The following is a 20,586-nucleotide window of genomic DNA, read 5'->3' as shown; positions in this document are numbered from 1 at the left end:
TCTGGGGCGCCGGCGCGCAGCTGCTCCGCCCGATCCGAACGGAAAGAGCCGAGGGCGGCCGGAGAGAGCCGACGTAACGGGCGCAGGCGCAGAAGCTCCGCCCGGGCCGAACGGAAAGAGCCGACGTAACGGACGCAGGCGCAGAAGCTCCGCCCGGAAAGAGCCGAGGCGGGGTTAGATCGCTGCGCATGCGCCGATCCCTCCTCTCCAGGCCCCTCCCCCCCCATGGCCGAGTGACAGCCCCGGCGGCAGGAGGAGCGGGCCAGCAAGTTTTCGGCGCGCCAGTGTCAGCGACCCCCCGGGGCTGGGGGAGAGGGGGGGTCATTGCACAGATCGCCGACATGGTAGGTACTGCATGGACGCGAATGCAATCTGGGGAAGGGGAGGGGGTGAATATATAAAATGAATGAGACGCGATGCGGGGGCAGCTCGTTTCCGGCTCGAGCGCACCTGAGCCTCAGGTGAGAGACGCGCGCGCCGCCGCCAGGTAAGAGCATCGAAACCCGCCCTCGCCTCATTTTTTTTCCTTACCTTCCACAGGCCAGGTTTCCTTTAAGCCCCGGTGCCGGTGGCGACCTGCAGATTGTGTTTTTATTTTTGTTTTTTTTAATCGTGATTTCGACGACGGACGGACAGCTCATCCGTCCCGCCCCTCCGCTCTGATTGACAGGTCTACCGCCACGCCCCCTCCCACTCTGATTGACAGGAGGAGGCTCCATTCCCCGCCCCGCCCCCCCGTGGCTAGCCAATCAGGGCTGCTGGCCGGGATCTCCCTCCGGTTGCTCGTGGTTACCATTGTCCCCGCTCTGATTGACAGGAGGCGTCGCCAATGGGCAGCGCCCTTCTCCCCCCCCCCCCCCCCCCCCCCCGTGGCTGACCAATCAGGACAGGGTAAGCCGGTGGGCAGGATCTCGCTCTGATTGACCAGTGCAGCAAGCCAATGGCCAGCGCCCTTCACCTCCTGTCTCTGGCCAATTAGGGAAGGGGATGTGTCGATAGGTGGGATCTCCCTTTGCCCTCCAATCTGATTGACAAGAGGTCAATGGCCAATAGCCAGCGCCCCTTGACCATCGATCAGCAAGACCTGGGCAACACCCAGGCTTGGGCTGGCCGCTGGCATCTTACATTCGTGCCACACACAAGTGCCAGGCAATCTACAAGAGTCATCTAGTCACCGCCACTTGACATTCATAGAATCCCTACAGTGCAGAAGGAGGCCATTTGGCCCATCGAGTCTGCACCGGCCCTTCAGATGAACACCCTACCCATGTCCACCTCCCCTATCCAACCTGCAAACTCATACGGGCCATGAATGAGACCACATTTGGAATACTGTACTGTATTGGTCACCTGATTTAAGAAAGGATGTAAATGCCTTGGAACAGGTTCAGCGGCGATTCATCAGACTAATACCTGGAATGGGCGGGTTGTCTTACGAGGAGAGGTTGGAGAGGTTAAGCTTGTATCCAATGGAGTTTGGAAGAGCAAGCGGCGATTTGATTGCAGCATTTAAAATCCTGAGGGGTATTGACAGGTGGATATGGCGAGGAAGTTTCCTCTTGGAGCATCTAGAATTAGGGGGTCTCTTTCAAACTAAGCGGTCACTCATTTAAAACGGGGGTGAGGAGAAATAGTTTTCTCCGAGGGTTGAGAGTCTTTGGAACTCTGTTCTTGAAAAGGCATTGGAAGCAGAGCCTTTGAATATTTTTTTAAATCAGAGCTGGGTAGGATCTTGGTAAGCAAGGGGGAAATAGGTGATCGTGGGGAGGCGGGAGGTTATTATTCGATCGGCCATGATTTTATTAAATGGCAGAGCCAGCTCGAGGGGCTGAATGGTCTATTCCTGTTCCTTCTTCGTAATGAAGTAGTCTCTTATTGAAGAACAGACCATGGTGTAAAGTTAATGTCACTGGCCCGAGGGGCGAAATGGTGGTGCTGTGGTTAGCACTGCTGCCTCATGGCGCTGAGGACCCAGGTCACTGCCTGATCCGCCTACCAACACATCCCCTTCCCTGATTGGCCAGCGACGGGAGGTGAAGGGTGCTGGCCATTGGCTTGCTGCATCGGTCAATCAGAGCGGTGGGACAGAGGGAGATCCCGCCCACCGGCTCTTGCCCTGCCCTGATTGGGGTTTCATCCCCACAACCCAAAAATGTGCAGAGTAGGTGGACTTGCCATGCTAACTTCCCCCTTGATTGGGGGAAAGAAAGAATTGGGCGCTTTAAATTTACTGTACAAAATGTCACTGACCAAGTCTATCCAGAGAACCGAAGTTTGGGGACTTGGGTCCATATTCCACCAGGACAGGTCGTAGAATTCAAATTCGATCAAAGCTGGGCCTGAACTCTCACCTCAGTCCAGTCACCATGAAGCCATCATGGATTGTTGCAATTGATTAATATTTAAAAATCTGGAATTGACAGGAAGTCTCAGTAATGGCGGCCGTGAAGTGGTCATCGATTGTTGCAATTAATTCATTTCAAAGAAATCTGCAATTGAGAGCTAGTCGCGGTAATGATGACAACGACGCAAAGACACACTTCAGGGAAGGAAATCTGCCGCCTTTACCTGGTCTGGCCCACGTGTGACTCCGGACTCTCAGCGATTCGGCGTTTGATCGGACAGAACTCGAGTATTGCTAGAAAAAGAAAAGAGACATCTTGTCAAAGCTTTTTGTTTTGCACTCATCAGACAATTCGCTAAGAATAGCAAAGTAAGGGAAAACATACTGAAGAGGATTGGTTAGAAAGTGGACCCTGACTGGTAGAGGCGTTGCCATGGAGAATGCACCAGTCAATGGTGACTAACAAACTGAATTTCGGATAGGCTTGGCAATCAACTTGTCGGTCACCATCAATTGGTATATTCTCCATGGCAACACCTCTACCAATCAGAGTCCACTGATCAGGAAATAATAATAATTTTTATTAATGTCACAAGTAGGCTTACATTAACACTGCTATGAAGTTACTGTGAAAAGCCCCTAGTTGCCACACTCCAGCGTCTGTTTGGGTACACAGAGGGAGATTCAGAATGTTCAATTCACTCAACAAGCACATCATCCGGGACTTGTGGGAGGAAACGGGGGGAAACCCACGCAGACACGGGAGAGAACGTGCAGACTCCGCACAGACAGTGCCCCGAGCCGGGAATCGAACCCAGGACCCTGGCGCTGTGAAGCAACAGTGCTAACCACTGTGCTCCCGTGGCGCCCAATTAGCACTCTCTTCTTGTACCCCTTACTCTTGCAAATTGTCCTGATTGAATGCAAGATGAGAAGCTTTGACAAAATGTTGTCTTTTCTTCCAGCAATGTGGTTGACTCCTAACTGTCCTCGGTTCAAGGACAGATAGGGATGGGTATCGAAGGCTGGCTTTGCCAGCAATGCGCTGTTGCGATATGGGAAATCGGCAGGGAACCAACTTGTCCGTAGCTAGCTCTGCAAGCTGACAAGCAGCTGATCCGGTTTTGTGCTGTTGGCTGGGGCGGTAAATATTGATCAGGACACCCGCCTTACACCTCTTCGAAATGCCGCTATGTAATATTATACTGGTTTAACAGCTAGGTGCATGTATCTTTCAAGGTGGCAAACTCTCAGCACGGTATCACAAGTGAATAGCACTGTGGCTTCACAGCACCAGGGCCCCAGGTTCGATTCCCCGCTGGGTCACTGTCTGTGCGGAGTCTGCACGTTCTCCCCGTGTCGGCGTGGGTTTCCTCCGGGTGCTCCGGTTTCCTCCCACAGTCCAAAGACGTGCAGGTTAGGTGGATCGGCCATGCTAAATTGCCCTTAGTGTCCAAAAAGTTTAGGACGGGTTATTGGGTTACGGGGATAGGGTGGAAGTGAGGGCTTAATGTGGGTCGGTGCAGACTCGATGGGCCGAATGGCCTCCTTTTGCACTGTATGTTCTAATTCTATTCCTATTCCTATACTCAAATCCTCTCGATATGAACGCTGACATACCTTCTTTACTGCCTGTTCTACCTGCGCGCTTACTTTCAGCGACTGATGCACGAGGACACTAAGGTCTCGCTGAGTATCCGCCTCTCTCAATTTACACCCATTCAAATAATAATCTGCTTTCCCATTTTTGCTACCAGAGTGGATGACCTCAGATTTATTCACATTGTACTGCATCTGCCCACGCACTCATCCTGTCCAAATCCCACTGAAGCATCTCGGAAGGAGATAAATATTGTTGGTGAGTGTGTGGAAAAGAATTGCAAGAACATTTTTAGGGATGTGGAAGTTCAGTTACATGGATGGTTTGCAGAAACTGGGCACATTTTCCTTCGAGAAGGACTCGAGGGGACAGAGTGGGTAGTCAGAAGCTTTTCTCCAGGATGGAAGAGTCCATTACCTGGGGACATATTAAGGTGCGAGGGGCAAAGTTTAGAGGACATGTGCGAGGGATGTGGGTTATGGGTGCCTAGAACTTGCAGCCGGAGGAGGTGGTGGAAGCAGGTATATGTAGTGATGTTTAAGGAGCGTCTTGACAAATGCATGCATAGGATGGGAATGGAGGGATACAGGCCCCGGATGTGTGGAAGGTTTTAGGTTAAACGGGCAGCATGGTCGGCGCAGGCTTGGACACCCGTAGGGCCTGTTCCTGGGTTTCTTTGTCCTTTGACTTGACAAGATGGATGCCGAAAAGATGTTTCCCTTTGTTGTGGCGGGCAGAGAATGGAACCAGGGGACGTGGTTATCGGGGGTCGGCGGAATGTGGCGTTCAGGTCACAATCAGATCAGCATGCTCGAGGGGCCGAATGGCCTTCTCCTTGTCCTGCTCCACATTCTCCTTGTCTTGCTCCACATTCTCCTTGTCTTGCTGCACATTCGTATCTTAGAAGTTTAAGGGGAGATTTTATTGAGGTGCTCAAAACCATGTGAGGTTGAATCAGAGTAGAGTCCCTACAGTGAAGAAGGAGGCCATTCAGCCCATCGAGTCTGCACCGACCCTCTGAAAGCGCACCCTACCTATACTCACTTCCCCGCCCAATCGCCGTATCCCCACCGAAACTGCACATCTTCGGACACTAAGGGGCAATTTAGCACGGCTAATCCACCTAACCTGCACACCTTTGGACTGTGGGAGGAAACCGGAGCACCCGGAGGAAAGCCACGCAGACGCAGGGAGAATATGCAGACTCCGCACGGACAGCCACCCTTGAACCCATGTCCTTGCCGCAGGGGTAGGGAAAAAATGTCACCATTAAGAACCAGAGGATACCAATGCGGGGTGAAGGGCAATATAACTAAAGGTGACGCGAGGGAAACCTTCTTCACACAGTAAGTCGTTAGGTTCTGGAATGCGCCGCCTGAGAGTGTGCTAGAGACAAATTAATCGGAACGTGGATCAGCAATAGGCTGTTCAGTCCATTGAGTCTGCTCCGCCATTCAATACAGTCATGGCTGATCATCCGCTTCAATATCTGATCTGAGGATTATACGTAAGGAAATAGATAGATTCTTAGACTCTGAAGGCATCAAGGGGTCTGGGGAGAGAGAGTGCTGGAGCATGGCGCTGCGTTCGAGGGTCAGCCATCGCCGCGTTGAATGGCGGAGCAACCTCGATGGGCCGAATGGCCTCCCCACTCCTCCTATTTTCTTTGTTTCTGAAAGGAAACATTTGAAATGCAAATGGCTTATTGCCACGAGTAGGCTTCAAATGAAGTTACTGTGAAAAGCCGCTAGTCGCCACATTCCGGCGCCTGTTCGGGGAGGCTGGTACGGGAATCGAACCGTGCTGCTGGCCTGCCTTGGTCTGCTTTCAAAGCCAGCGATTTAGCCCAGTGTGCTAAACAGCCCATTTGCAGGGCTCTCGGGGAAAGGGCGGGCCAGTGGGACTTGGCCCATTGCTCATTGCAGAGTTGGCTGAATGGCCCCTTTCCGAATTGTAACAATTGGAGGATCATACACATTCGACAGTGTAACACTCCTGGGGGAGAGAGTGCGCCTAGACTTTTGAGTTTGGGCTGAATGGCCTCCTCCTGCCCTGTCTGGATTGTACTCTGACTGGCCCTCGCATGGTTTTGAACATGGTGTCAGATCTCCTCTTTATCTATCTAGGGTGTCTGTACTGTGTGCGGGGTTTTCCACTAAAACAATGAATTTAATCTTATTCTCTGTTGGGACGGGGGCAAGTTCAGCTTTCATTGCCCATCCCTAATTGCCCTTGAACTGAGTTGCTTGCCCACCATTCCGAAGGGCAGTTAAGAGTCAGCCACATTGGCTGTTGTGGGTCTGGAGTTTCATGTAGGCCAGACCGGGTAAGGACGGCAGATTTCCTGAATTAACCAGGTGGGCTATCCTGCTTCATGGTCGCCGTGACTGAGCCTGTCCTTCTCCATTCCAGATTATTAACTGAAATTAAATTCCACCAGCTGTCGGGGTGAGATGCGCACCCTTCGGTGTCCCCCAGAACGTTAGCCTCCGGGGTCTGTCGATCCAGTGGCACCGTCTATGCCACCGTCTCCCAAGATACAGGGACAGACGTGCGCCATCTAAATGGAGATATTGCGACAAAATACCGTGGATGCTGAAATAGTGAGCAGGTTGGGCGGAGAAAGAAACGAGAGTTAATCATAGAATGTACAGTGCAGAAGGAGGCAATTCGGCCCATCGAGTCTGCACGGGCTCTTGGAAAGAGCACCCCACTTAAGCCCACAACTCCACCCTACCCCCGTAACCCAGTAACCCCACCTAACCTAAGGGCAATTTTAGCACGAACAATCCGCCTAACCTGCACATCTTTGGACTGTGGGAGGAAACCGGAGCACCCGGAGGAAATCCACGCACACACGGGGAGGACATGCAGACTCCGCACAGTGACCCAAGCCAGCAATCAAACCTGGGACCCTGGAGCTGTGAAGCAACTGTGCTACCGTGTTGCCCTATTAAAAAAGTACCCAGTTCATTTTTTCCAATTAAGGGCAATTTAGCGTGGTCAATCCACCTACCCTGCACATCTTTGATGCTGAAGTAATGAGCTACTTACATAATCCCAATTGATTACTTGGTATTATCAACTCGGTGGTACCACACTGGCCTGCAGGATGGATGGTTGTGGGTTCAAACCCCAGTCCCGACATTTGGCGCATAATCCGGGTTGAGTGGCCCCTCCGCCCACACTCCTGCCGAGTAGTTACTGAAGGAGTGCCGCGCTGTCAAAGGAGCGGAGGGTGTCGCGGGTAAGGCCAACACTTATTGCCCACCCTCAATTCCTTTTTTGAGAAACTGGTGGTCGACCCAGCTTCTTGAGCGCGACTTGGCCGCTCCCTCGGCCGTCTCAGCGGGCTGTGGGATCCGGAGTCTCGTGTAGGCCAGACCGACTGAGGGTGGCCGATTTCCTTCCCGAAAGGCCGTCAGCAAACCGGATTTGTTTTTACAACGGGAGGTTGTTTCACAGTCGCCATTACGGAAGCCAGATTTAAGAATCCAGATTCAGTGAATAAACTTTGAAATCGCTAGTCGCTGTGTTGGGATTTGAGTGTCTCCAGGATCATTAGTCGAAGATTAGGGGCGGTGTGGCAGCACAGCGGTTAGCGCAGTTGCTTCACAGCTCCAGGGTCCCAGGTTCGATTCCCGGCTTGGGTCACTGTCTGTGCGGAGTCTGCACATCCTCCCCGTGTGTGCGTGGGTTTCCTCCGGGTGCTCCGGTTTCCTCCCACAGTCCAAAGATGTGCAGGTTAGGGTGGATTGGCCATGATAAATTGCCCTCAGTGTCGCGTTGGGTGGGGTTATGGGGATAGGGTGGAGGTGTTGACCATGGGTAGGGTGCTCTTTCCAAGGGTCAGTGCAGACTCGATGGGCCGAATGGCCTCCTTCTGCACTGTAAATTCTACGACTCAGCATTGCTGGATCTGTAACCTAACCGCTATGCTGCTGTACCCGTATAATAATAATAATAATCGCTTATTATCACGAGTAGGCTTCAATGAATTTACTGTGAAAAGCCCCTAGTCGCCACATTCCGGCGCCTGTTCGGGGAGGCCGGTACGGGAATGTTCAGATATGTTCAGCTGGTATGTTCAGATGAGATGGAAAACTTAGGCTGCGTCTGTACGTGCAAAATATCCCATGGTGCCATTTGGACATGGATGGGCTGTTCTCCAGCATGCCTGAGCTAATATTCACCCCACAACCTAATGCCAGATGATCTGCTTGCGAGCTCATTGCTGTTTGTCTGAGCTGCTGCATTTCCCAAACGTTTCAACAGTGGGAGGGAAAAGTTTAGACGTGGTAAATTGGAGCAGGAGGAGGCCATTCGGCCCTTCGATCCTGCTCCGCCACTCGGGATGATGGTGGCTATCTCGGTTCTGTACTCCCGCTCCCTCCCCATACCCCTCAATGCCTTTTAGTGCCTAGCAATCTCTGTCTTTCCTTCTCAAATGCATTCAGTGGCTTGGCCTCCATGCGTTCTGTGGTCGTGAATTCCACAGGATCGCCGCCCTCTTGAGTGAAGAGGTTTCCCCTCGTCTCAGTCCTGAATGGCCGACCCCATATCCCGAGACTGTGACCCCTTGTTCTAGAACCCACCCCCAATCCAGAGGAAGCCACCTGCCTGCCTCCAGTCTGTCTGGACCAGTCAGAATTCCATACGTTTCGATGAGATCCCCTCTCATTTCTCTCAACTCCAGTGAATACAGGCCCAGTCGACCCAACCTCTCCTCGTGATAAACAGGCTTAAGGAGAATCCCAAGCCATTTTATCCGTATATAAAGAGCAAGGGGGTAGCCAGGGAAAGGGTTGGCCCACTCAAGGACAGAGGAGGGAATCTACGCATGGAGATAGAGGAAATGGGCGAGATACTAAGTGAGTACTTTGCATCAGTATTCACCAAAGAGAAAGACTTGGTGGATGATAGTCTGGGTCATGTTGATATTAAAATGAGGTGTCTGGCCCCTTAAAAAGCATGAAGATTGATAAGTCCGCAAGATTTGATTTGATTTGATTTATTGTCACATGTACCGAAGTACAGTGAAAAGTGTTTTTCTGCGGCTGAGGGAACGTACACAGTATGTACATAGTAGACACCAAGAATAATCAACAGAGAACATCGACAAATGGTACATCGACGATACAGTGATTGGTTACAGTGCGGAACAAGGGGCCAAACAAAGCAAATCCATGAGCAAGAGCAGCATAGGGCACTGTGGATAGTGAATGAAATGAAAATGGCTTATTGTCACAAGTAGGCTTCAAATGAAGTTACTGTGCAAAGCCTCTAGTCGCCACATTCCGGCGCCTGTTCGGGGAGGCTGTTACGGGAATTGAACCCACGCTGCTGGCCTGCCTTGGTCTGCTTTAAAAGCCAGCTATTTAGCCCGGTGCTAAACCAGCCCTTGATAGTGTTCTGACAGGGAACAGATCAGTCCGAGAGGGGGAGTCGTTGAGGAGTCTGGTAGCTGTGGGGAAGAAGCTGTTCCTATGTCTGGATGTGCGAGTCTTCAGACTTCTGTACCTTCTGCCTGATGGAAAGGTCTGGAAGAAGGCAATGCCTGGGTCTGATGGGATCTACCCCAGAATACTGAGGGACGCAGTGTAGTCATTGCTGGGGGGCCATGACAAAATCATTGTATCCTCATTGGCTACAGATGAGGTCTCAAAGGACTGGAAAATAGCCAATGTTGTTCCTTTGTTTAAGAAGGGTAGCAAGGATAATCCAGGAAATTATAGGCCGGTGAGTTTTATGCCAGTGGTAGGGAAACTATTAGAGAAGGTTCTTACGGACAGGATTTACTCACATTTGTGAACCTATTAGCGAAAGGCAGCGTGGTTTTATAAAGGGGAGGTCGTGTCTCACTAACTTGATCGAGTTTTTTGAGGAAGTGATGAAGATAGTGGGCGGAACGGCAGTACAGTGGTTAGCACTGCTGCTTCACAGCTCCAGGGACCTGGGTTCAATTCCAGCCTCGGGTGTCTCTGTGTGGAGTTTGCAGTTTCTCCCCGTGTGTGCGTGGGTTTCCACCGGGTGCTCTGGTTTCCTCCCACAGTCCAAAGATGTGCAGGTTAGGGTGGATTGGCCGTGATAAATTGCCCCTTAGCGTCCAAGATGTTCGGTTGGGTTACGGGGTAGGGTGGAAGTAGGGTGCTCTTTCCAAGAGCCGGTACAGACACAATTGGCCTCCTTCTGCGCTGTGAATCTATAAATCTATGATTGATGAAGGAAAGGCAGTGGATGTTGTCTACTGGATATTTGACAAGGTCCCTCATGGCAGACTGGTACAAAAGATGAAGTCACACGGGATCAGAGGCGAGCTGGCAAGATGGACACAGAACTGGCGAGGTCATAGAAGACAGAGGGTAGTGGTGGAAGGGTGCTTTTCTGAATGGAAGGCAGAGGCTTGTGGCCTTCCGCAGGGATCGGTGCTGGGATCTTTGGTGTTTGTAGTATATATAAATGATGTGGAGGAAAATGTAGCTGGTCTGATTAGTAAGTTTGCGGATGACACAAAGGTTGGTGGAATTGCGGATAGTGAAGAGGGTTGTCAGAAGATACAGCAGGATATAAATCTGTTGGAGACTTGATGGCAGATGGAGTTTAATCCGGGCAAATGTTTAAGTAATGCATTTTGGAAGGTCAAATACAGGCGGGAATTCTACAGTAAATGACAGAACCCTCGGGGCATTGACAGGCAGAGAGATCTGGACGTACGGGTCCACAGATCACTGAAAGTAAGGTAGTCAGGGAGGCATACAGCATGCTTGCTTTCATCGGCCGCAGAATTGAGTATTAAAATTGGCAAGTTATGCTGCAGTTGTATAGAACCTTAATTAGGCCACTTTGGAATATTATGTACAGTTCTGTTCGCTGCACTACCAGAATAATGTGGAGGCTTTGGAGAGGGTACAGAAGAGGTATACGAGGAGAAGTTGAGTAGTCTGGGACTGTACTCGTTGGAATTCAGAAGGATGCAGGGGATCTTACAGCAACATATAAAATTATGAAGGGAACAATTAGGATAGATGCGGGCAGGTTGTTTCCACTGGCGGGTGAAAGCAGAACTAAGGGGCATAGCCTCAAAATAAGGGGAAGTAGATTTAGGACTGAGTTTAGGAGGAACTTCTTCACCCAAACGGTTGTGAATCTATGGAATTCCCTGCCCAGTGAAGCAGTTGAGGCTCCTTCATTGAATGTTTTCAAGATAAAAATCGATTAATTTTTTTGAAGAATAAAGGGTTATGTCGTTCGGGCCGGAAAGTGGAGCTGAGTCCACAAAAGATCAGCCATGATCTCATTGAATGGCGGAGCAGGCTCGAAGGGCCAGTTGGCCTACTCCTGCTTCGAGTTCTTATGGAGGGCATTAGCTATGAGGAGAGGTTGGAATAAATTCAGATAGTTTTCACTGGAACGACAGATGTTGAGAGGCAATCTGATAAAGGATTAGAAAATTGAGTGGTAGGGCAGCACGGTGGCGCAGTGGTTAGCTCTGCTGCCTCACGGCGCCGAGGTCCCCAGGTCCGATCCCGGCTCTGGATCGCTATCCGTGTGGGAGTTTGCACGTTCTCCCCGTGTTTGCGTGGGTTTCGCCCCCCGCAACCCAAAAGATGTGCAGGGTAGGTAGATGGCCAGGCTAAATTGCCCCTTAATTGGAAAAAAATGAATTGGGCACTCTAAATGTATTTTTAAAAATTGAGTGGCATGGACAGAGTGGATAGTCAGAAGCTTTTTTCCCAGGATGAAAGACTCAGTTATTCAAGGGCCTAACTTTAAGGTGCGGCGGGGGGGGGAAAGTTTAGAGGAGATGTGCGAGGGAAGTTTTTTTTTTACACCGAGGTTAGTGGGTGCCTGGAAGCTGCTGCTGGGGGGAGGTGGTGGAAGCAGGGACGACAGTGACATTGAAGGGCATCTTGACGATCACGTGAACAGGATGGGAACAGAGGAATACCGACCCTGGAAGGTTTTAATTTAGGTAGGCGTCATAATTGGCACAGGCTTGGAGGGCCTGTTCCTGTGCTGTCCTCCCTAGCCCAGGAATCAGTCCGGTGAACCTTCGCTACACTCCTTCAAGAATACCCGTCCTTCGGTAAGGAGATCAAAACTGCACATAACACTCCAGGTGCTGTCTCACCAGGGTCCTGTGCAGCGCTGCGGTAAGACATCCCTGCCCCCTGTGCTTAAATCCTCTCGCAATCAAGGTCAACGTTCTATTTGTAAAAGTACTTCCTTTGGGGTGGAGCAAATGCTTTAGGAAAGCCTGAGGGCGTGAGAGGAGCAAGTCCTTTTGTAGGAGCATGCCTCCTATGTTTGTGCAGAAGATTATCGAGCACTGCTGCATGGCACTGAGCTACATTGTGGTTTGAACCTTGGGCTGTGTTGAGCAGATCAACATAGAACAGTACAGCACAGAACAGGCCCTTCGGCCCTCGATGTTGTGCCGAGCAAATGATCACCCTACTCAAACCCACGTATCCACCCTATACCCGTAACCCAACAACCCCCCCCTTAACCTTACTTTTTAGGACACTACGGGCAATTTAGCATGGCCAATCCACCTAACCCGCACATCTTTGGACTGTGGGAGGAAACCGGAGCACCCGGAGGAAACCCATGCACACACGGGGAGGACGTGCAGACTCCACACAGACAGTGACCCAAGCCGGGAATCGAACCTGGGACCCTGGAGCTGTGAAGCATTTATGCTAACCACCATGCTACCGTGCTGCCCATGTATTGAGTTAACTGATGTCGGGCATATCGTCTCCTAGCTGCGTATTCCTTTGCTCAATTTTTCCCCTTCTCGTTGCGGAGATCAGTAAATACGCTTTTTATTTATTTTTTGGTAACTCCTCCGACCTTTCCAAAACAGTTTTCCAAGTCCTTCATTTTTACTTCCGAGAAGAGGGAGTCTGCCAAGCGACGATCAGCACAGTACAGGGGGTTCTGCCTGTCCTTGAGCAGGAAACGAAAGAAAGTCAGCATGTTGGCACACCGAGCGATTGGGCAGGCAAACCGAATGTTGGCCTTAATTGCAAAGGGGGATGGAGCACAGAAGTAGAGAAGTCTTGCTACATCTATGTCGGGCATTGGTGAGACTGCTTCCTGTGCACCGTTATGGTCACCTTTGAAAAGAGGAACGCTGTAAGGGGTAAAAAAGCAGAAAACACAAGCTGCCAACTATTGGATCCTCAGACTGCAGTGGCAGAAAATCTCTGAAAAGGCACCTTCTGCCTTAATTTCAAACTGCCGTCAGATAATATTCATAGAATTTACAGTGCAGGAGGCCATTCGTCCCATTGAGTCTGCACCGGCCCTTACAAAGAGCGCCCTACTCAAGCCCACATATCTACCCTATCCCAGTAACCCCCACTCACCTTTTTGGACACTTAAGGGCAATTTAGCATGGCCAATCCACCTAACCCGCACATCTTTGGACTGTGGGAGGAAACCCACGCAGACATGGGGAGGACGTGCAGACTCCGCACAGACAGTCACCCAGCTGGGAATCGAACCTGGGACCCTGGAGCTGTGAAGCCACAGTGCTAACCACTGTGCCACCGGGCCGTTACTTTGTAGTTGCACAGCTCGCACGCAAAACATCAATTGATCATTGCGCAGCCGTATGTTGTGTGTCCGTTAAAACAAAGAACAATGGGAAGAAAGTTTGATACACCAGCGCTCAGACATTTTCTATCCCACTCCTGTCTGGATGTTAGTAGAGTGATAGAGAAAAATACGTGCTTGGTGATATTATAGTTAAGTAGATGTGCCCAAATTGTGATTGGATAACGATACTCATTCGTTATATATTATGATGTGGAGATGCCGGCGTTGGACAGGGATGGGCACAGTAAGAACGCCAGATTAAAGTCCAACAGGTTTGTTTTGAATCACTAGCTTTCGGAGCGCAGCTCCTTCATCAGGTGGGTATTATGTAATCCTAATTATTCGTTGTGCATAGACTTTTAAAGAAATGTACTTTTTTGATTGGTATATGTTAATTGTTTGTAGTTGAGCCCAAAGGTATAATTGCCATTGTATTCCTTTGTTCTGGGAGCTGGCTAGCCACGTGGTGGATGTTTAACTCCCTGCTATAGCTTGAATAAAGATCTTGAAATGGAACTCCCGACTGTCGTCGAGTCAGTTGGGGGAGTGAGGTACACTGTAGTCGAATAGCTGTGAACCTCCCGCGGCGGACACACTTGCAACGGGAGGATTTCAGAGAGCGTTCACTGGGGTGAAGCGGTTCGTCTTGTCAGGAAAGGTTGGGCCTGGACCGCTCGGAGTTTAGAAGATTGAGAGGGGGCCGTATTGAAAGAGAAAAGGTTCTGAAGGGGTCTTGACAGGTGGAGTTAAGACCTCCATCAGATGTGCCAGGATTGAACAGTGGGGCAGGCTCATGGGGCCAAAATGCCTTTTCCTGCCCCTATTTCTTTGCGTTCGTTTCCAAACCCGGGGTACCCAAAGCGCGTTGCGGCCAGCGAGATAATACTTTCTAAGGTGTAGTCACTGTTGGAATGTAGGAGACACTGCAGCCGTTTTGAGCCGGGCAGGTGCTGGTGAGTAGGATTTGCACAGCGACCAGGCCATGTATTCCCCACAGGCTCGGGACCCGTTGATTTAGCAATTTGCCGCTGTTTGTTCATCGGGACGTGGGAACGTCGGTCGTGTGGAGGGTCCGGAGAAGCTGGAGTCGCTCTCCTCCCTGGAGCGGGGAATGTGCAGAGGGGAATTTAGTAGCTGGGTTCAAAGTTCTGGGGTGTTTTCACACCGTGAATGAGGAGAAACTATTTCTGGTGGCGGGCGGGAATCACAGACTTGTTGCGGGCCAGAAGGAGGCCATTCGGCCCATGTGTCTACACCGGCTCTCCAAATGAGCATGGTGACTCGGTGCCTTTCTCCTGCCTCTTCTACCCGCCCCCCCCCCTCCCTGCTCTGCCACAACCCTTACACATCCTTTCTATTCAAATAATCATCTAATTCCCCCTTCAATGCCTCGATGGACCCTGCGTCCCCCCTTCCAGGCAGTGCATTCCAGACCCCAACCACTTACAGTGTGGGAAGGTCTCCCCCCCCCCCCCCCCCCCTCTTCGCATTCCCCTCTCGGGGAGTGAATACCTAAACGCGCTGGGTTAATAATTGTAAATCGGAGCTCATTCAGGAAGCTGGTGCCGACGCGATGGGCCAAGTGGCCTCCTCCTGTGCTGCAGGCCTGAATGATTCCGTCCCTGGCAAAGGTTGAGTCGACGCTTTGTAAGCGGCCGGTGTTGTGTTTCCAATTGTGCAACAGTCACTTCTGAACTCCCTGCCGATTGCTCATTGCCCTGTGCAATAGGAAGCGACAGGTTCTTGCCTCACGCTGGATCCCGTTTCGTCAGTGGCAGCAGAATCAAACTCGCCTGGCCCCCTGGGCACAAATATCTGTCTTGCAAACCTGTCGGCAACGTGGTTCGTTTCGTTCAGGGCTGAAGCACAATCCACATTTCTAATCCAAGTGGAGGGGTGAGTCTCGGTCAGCCCTTGAAAGCGGCACATGCGTTGTTAGACGGGGAGACACTATGGCTTAGTGATCATGCCGCGAGATACGTAACCCAGGAGGCGGGGGGGGGGCAGGCTGACAGAATGTGAAGCCGGTCGTGTAGATATCATAGAATTTGCAGTGCAGAAGGAGGCCATTCGGCCCATCGAGTCTGCACCGGCTCTTGGAAAGAGCACCCTACCCAAGGTCAACGCCTCCACCTTATCCCCATAACCCAGTAACCCCACCCAACACCAAGGGCAATTTTGGACACTAAGGGCAATTTATCACGGCCAATCCACCTAACCTGCACATCTTTGGACTGTGGGAGGAAACCGGAGCACCCGGAGGAAACCCACGCACACACTGGGAGGACGTGCAGACTCCACACAGACAGTGACCCAAGCTGGAATCGAACCTGGGACCCTGGAGCTGTGAAGCAATTGTGCTGTCCACAATGCTACCGTGTAATGGTGACTGTGGCCACCGTCATCGATTGTCATTTAAAAAAAAAACCCATCTGGTTCTCTAATGCCTTTAGGGAAAGGAAATCGGCCGTCCTTACCCGTTCTGGCCTACATGTGACTCCAGACCCACAGCTACGTGGGTTGACTTTCGAAAGAAATGGTCGAGCCAGCCACTCCGTTCAAGGGCCAATTTGGGGCAACCTGCCACGCTCACACCCCATGAAAGAATAAAGAAATTTAATCAGGCAACCTGGAGGATTCATACACCGTTCATAAACTGGTCGGTTGGCGCAGCTGAACTCTTTGTGTTTATCTTCTGTCTGAGCCGTAACTTAATCCCCTGTGCCTGCTGATGTGGACTGTATCCACTAACTGCCTCGCCACTACCAATCTAACCTGTTCTTGAGTGTTAACGTGTCCTCTCAACAGTCGTGCATTCCACAGCCTCCCAACCTTCAGATTCAAACACGTTCCCACAGCTATCTGTCGTAAGTCTCACGCATGGAATGAAGAGCTTGTCGTATGGGGAGCGGTTGAGGACTCTAGGTCTGTACTCCATGGGAGTTCAGAAGGATGAGGGGGGGGGGGGATCTTATTGAAACTTACAGGATACTGCGAGGCCCGGATAGAGTGGACGTGGAGAGGATGTTTCCACTTGTAGGAAAAACTGGAAGCAGAGGACACCATCTCAGACTGAAGGGACGATCCTTTAAAACTGAGATGAGGAGGAATTTCTTCAGCCAGAGGGTGGTGAATCTGTGGAACTCTTTGCCGCAGAAGGCTGTGGAGGCCAAATCACTGAATGTCTTTAAGACTGAGATAGTCTTGATTAATAAGGGGATCAGAGGCTTTGGGGAGAAGGCAGGAGAATGGGGATAAGAAAAGTATCAGCCATGATTGAATGGTGGAGCAGACTCGATGGGCTGACTGCCATAATTCTGCTCCTAGGGGCAGCAGGGTAGCATGGTGGTTAGCATAAATGCTTCACAGCTCCAGGGTCCCAGGTTCGATTCCCAGCTGGGTCACTGTCTGTGTGGAGTCTGCACGTCCTCCCCCTGTGTGCGTGGGTTTCCTCCGGGTGCTCCGGTTTCCTCCCACAGTCCAAAAGATGTGCGGGTTAGGTGGATTGGCCATGCTAAATTGCCCGTAGTGCCCTAATAAAAGTAAGGTTAAGGGGGGGGGGTTGTTGGGTTACGGGTATAGGGTGGATACGTGGGTTTGAGTAGGGTGATCATGGCTCGGCACAACATTGAGGGCCGAAGGGCCTGTTCTGTGCTGTACTGTTCTATGTTCTATGTCTTATCCGATCTTGTTTAAATCCCCCTCAACCCTTGAGCCAGAGGTGCCGTTGCGGCAGAGGAAGCGATGAGCAGCAAGATCCCATTTTCCATGGACTTTGTGCACTTTTAACCCTCTTTCATTTAACCCATGCTTCCGCGCCGCCTCATCGCAGCCCTGCGATCACTGGAAAAGGTTCATCCCTCTGGGCTCTTTTCCCCCCACCTGGTTTGTAGTTTCAAAGGGGGAAAGGCCTCCTTGTTCGCCGTTCCTTCACTGTCGCTGGGAGCAAAATAATCTGGAACCCCTTCCCTGACAGCACCACGGGTGTACCGACAGCGGGCGGCTCGCCACTGCCACCTAATGGTGGCCGAGCCGGCGACACTCGTAACCATGAACGGATACTTAAAACATTTGAAATGCGTTGCCTGACTGAATCCTTGAAGCCGACACAATGGTGCCTTTCAAAGGGGAATTCGCTATGGACTCGAAAGGCAAAGTATTGCAGCAAAGGCTGGTGGAATTTATTTTTTTTATCTGTGATTTCATGGATGCGGGCATGGCTGGCAAGTCCAGCATTTGCTGCCCATCTCTAATTGCTCTTCAACTGTGTTTAGCCATTTCAGGGGTAATTGAGCGTCAACCACATTCCCGCGGAGTGGCATGTATCTTAGAATTTACGGTGCAGCAGGAGGCCATTCGGCCCGTCGAGTCTGCACCGTACTTAATCCCATGCCCCCACCCTATCCCCGTAACCCCGTCAAACCTTTTGGACACATGGGGGCAATTTATCACGGCCAATCCACCTAACCTGCACATCTTTGGAGGAAACCGGAGCACCCGGAGGAGATCCAGGCAGGCACGAGGGTGCAAAAGCAAACTCCACACAGTCACCCGAGGCGGAATTGAACCCGGGACCCTGGAGCTGTGAAGCAGCAGTGCTAACCCTCTGTGCAGCCCCAACCAGGGTAAGGATGGCAGAATCCCGTCCCTTTATTCGTGAACGAGACGGGTTTTTACAACGACAGTGCAGGACGATGAAGGTAGGAGATCAGCACTGGATAGCGGGGCCGGCTCCAGAGGCTCTCTGTCACGTTCCTGCTCCTATTTCCTGCCCTTTTACTACCATCTCCCCGGGCCGGCGTGGTTTCATATGTTTCCTGTCCACGTGCTGCAGACCACGAGTGTCAGCAGTGGATCTATTATAGTAATTACCCTGAAACAATTAAAACAATCCGGGGCAAGTGTTGAAAGAGCATCAGAAGGGAGTTAAATTGAGATAATTACACCCCGCTTAATTCACTCATTTGAGTAAACTTGTGCGGTGCATTAAATGAAAGAAATTAGCATAATTTAAAAAAAAGAGTATGGACCTGAAAAGGCCATTCCTCCCGTCAAATTGAACCTCTAGATTTGCCTTGCCCAAGCAAGTGCACCTTGACTCCGTCACCTTGCCTCTTGGATCATGCTAAATATTCCAGCACGTTCACAATAGGCAGAGTGGCCTCCTTGATGGCGCTGAGAGGCAGCACAATAGGGAAATGGACCATTCAGCCCCTCCAGCCTGTTCCGCACCGTCCCACGTGAACGAGGCTGGCCTTCTCTCAACTCCATCCACCCGTCTTGGCTCCATAAATCCTTCCATGCCCTTGACGAGCGAAGCTCCCGAATTAAAACTGATTAACCCAGCCCGTTTTTAAGTGTTCGCTCCGTGAATTCCACATTTGAAAGGACCCCTGGAACACTCGCACCCGAAGAGGGGCGCACAGTTTCCAAAATAAGGGGTCTCCCATTGAAGACGGAGGTGAGGAGGAATCTCTGCCCCACAGGGCCGTTCGTGTTTGGAATTGGCCCCAATCTGATTGAATGGCGGAGCGGGCACGAGGGGCCGAATGGCCTAACCCTGCTCCTATTTCCTGTGTTCTCCAATTGCTCAGGAAGTTTGTAACCCTGAAAGGGCGAGGGGTGGGGGCAGCGACTGCAACATCCGGGCCCTCCCGGTGAGTCGCCCGCTCTCTCTTTCGTGGCTCCCGGGTCAATGTTCGCTGTCTCCGTGCCCGGCACCTCGCCCAGCTCTGGATGAGCTGTATCCTGTCGTCTGCAGCTGAAGTCGCTCAGTCCCGGTTACCCGGCCCTTGGCTGAGACGGAAGACTTCAGGGAATGATCCATGAGCCCTGCCCGGCGACTGTCCACACCACCTGGAGAGGGAACAAGACCAAAATCGCACCAACCTTTTCCTTTTGCGTATTGGGTTCATTCGCATACAACTGTGTTTAAGATTTGGAGATACTGGTGTTGGAGTGGGGTGAGCACAGTGAGAAGTCTTACAACACCAGGTTAAAGTCTTTAACCTAGTCAGGACTTTAACCTGGTGTTGTAAGACTTCTGGCTGTGTTTAAGTACGCAGTGAGTGAAACATCTAATTCCAAACAGTCCCCTCCTGCTTGCATTCCCGGGATGATCGCGCTCTCAGAATGAGCGTGTTGACTTATTAAAAGAAGTCGCAAATAAACAGTGTTCTGGAATACCATCCCTCTATCTCTCTCGGTAGCACAGTGGTTAGTACCGTTGCTTCACAGCGCCAGGGGTCCGGGTTTAATTCTCAGCTTGGGGTCACTGTCTGTGTGGAGTCTGCACGTTCTCCCCGTGTCTGCGTGGGTTTCCTCCGGGTGATCCGGTTTCCTCCCACAAGTCCCGAAAGACCCGCTTGTTATGTGAATTGGACATTCTGAATTCTCCCTCCATGTCCCCGAACAGGCGCCGGAGTGCGGCGACTGTTGTGTTCTGCTTCTTCACGTAGCATAAGCTACTTCCTTGATGTATGCTCTGACAAAGGAAGGTTCAGACTTGGAGATAGGTTTAACACATTTATTGAACAGTTAACAATTCTCCTACTTGAGTTCGACTCTCCGGCTAATCTTGCTCTCGTAACTCAGTCTAACTAACCAGTCTACTCTAAGCCATGTGGTGGGTGTGGTGCTTCTAATCTGCCCCTGTCCTCTCTGAGTGTCGTCTGTGGAAAGAGAAACAGCATGTGTGCCCTGTCCTTGTATATGGGTTGTGTAATGCCCCCTTGTGGTAGTGTCACCTCTGGGTGTCTTGACTGCCCATTGGCCGTGTTCCATTCTATGTGTTAATTCGCTGTATGTCTGCATGTCATGACATCTCTGGTGCTCCCTCTAGTGTTTACTCAGTTGTAGCATATTTACGTTAACCTCTTGTGTATTTACAGTGATTTATATAACCACAGCGACTAGGGCTTTTCACAGTAACTTCATTGCAGTGTTAATGTAAGCCTACTTTGCAACAATACTAAAAATTATTACCTTGCTTTCTCCCTTGAACATGCTCCTTTAAAACCCATTTCTTCAACCAAGC

General features: G+C 51.0%; 1 protein-coding gene across 1 annotated transcript in view; it reads left to right on the top strand.

Moving 5' to 3' along the window:
- Positions 1 to 206: 206 nt before the first annotated feature.
- The window catches only part of ap1s1 (adaptor related protein complex 1 subunit sigma 1), a 58,868-nt gene continuing 38,488 nt past the window's right edge, over positions 207 to 20,586 (top strand). Inside the window, exon 1 of the mRNA XM_038786800.1 lies at positions 207 to 344. Coding sequence (XP_038642728.1) covers positions 342 to 344 — 3 coding nt within the window. The 5' untranslated portion in view covers positions 207 to 341. The remainder of the gene's footprint in view (positions 345 to 20,586) is intronic.

This window comes from Scyliorhinus canicula, chromosome 29 (genome assembly GCF_902713615.1).
Source record: "Scyliorhinus canicula chromosome 29, sScyCan1.1, whole genome shotgun sequence".
Lineage (NCBI taxonomy): Eukaryota > Metazoa > Chordata > Chondrichthyes > Carcharhiniformes > Scyliorhinidae > Scyliorhinus > Scyliorhinus canicula.
The sequence above is the reverse complement of the archived record's forward strand: the minus strand, read 5'-3'. Positions and strand labels throughout refer to the sequence as shown.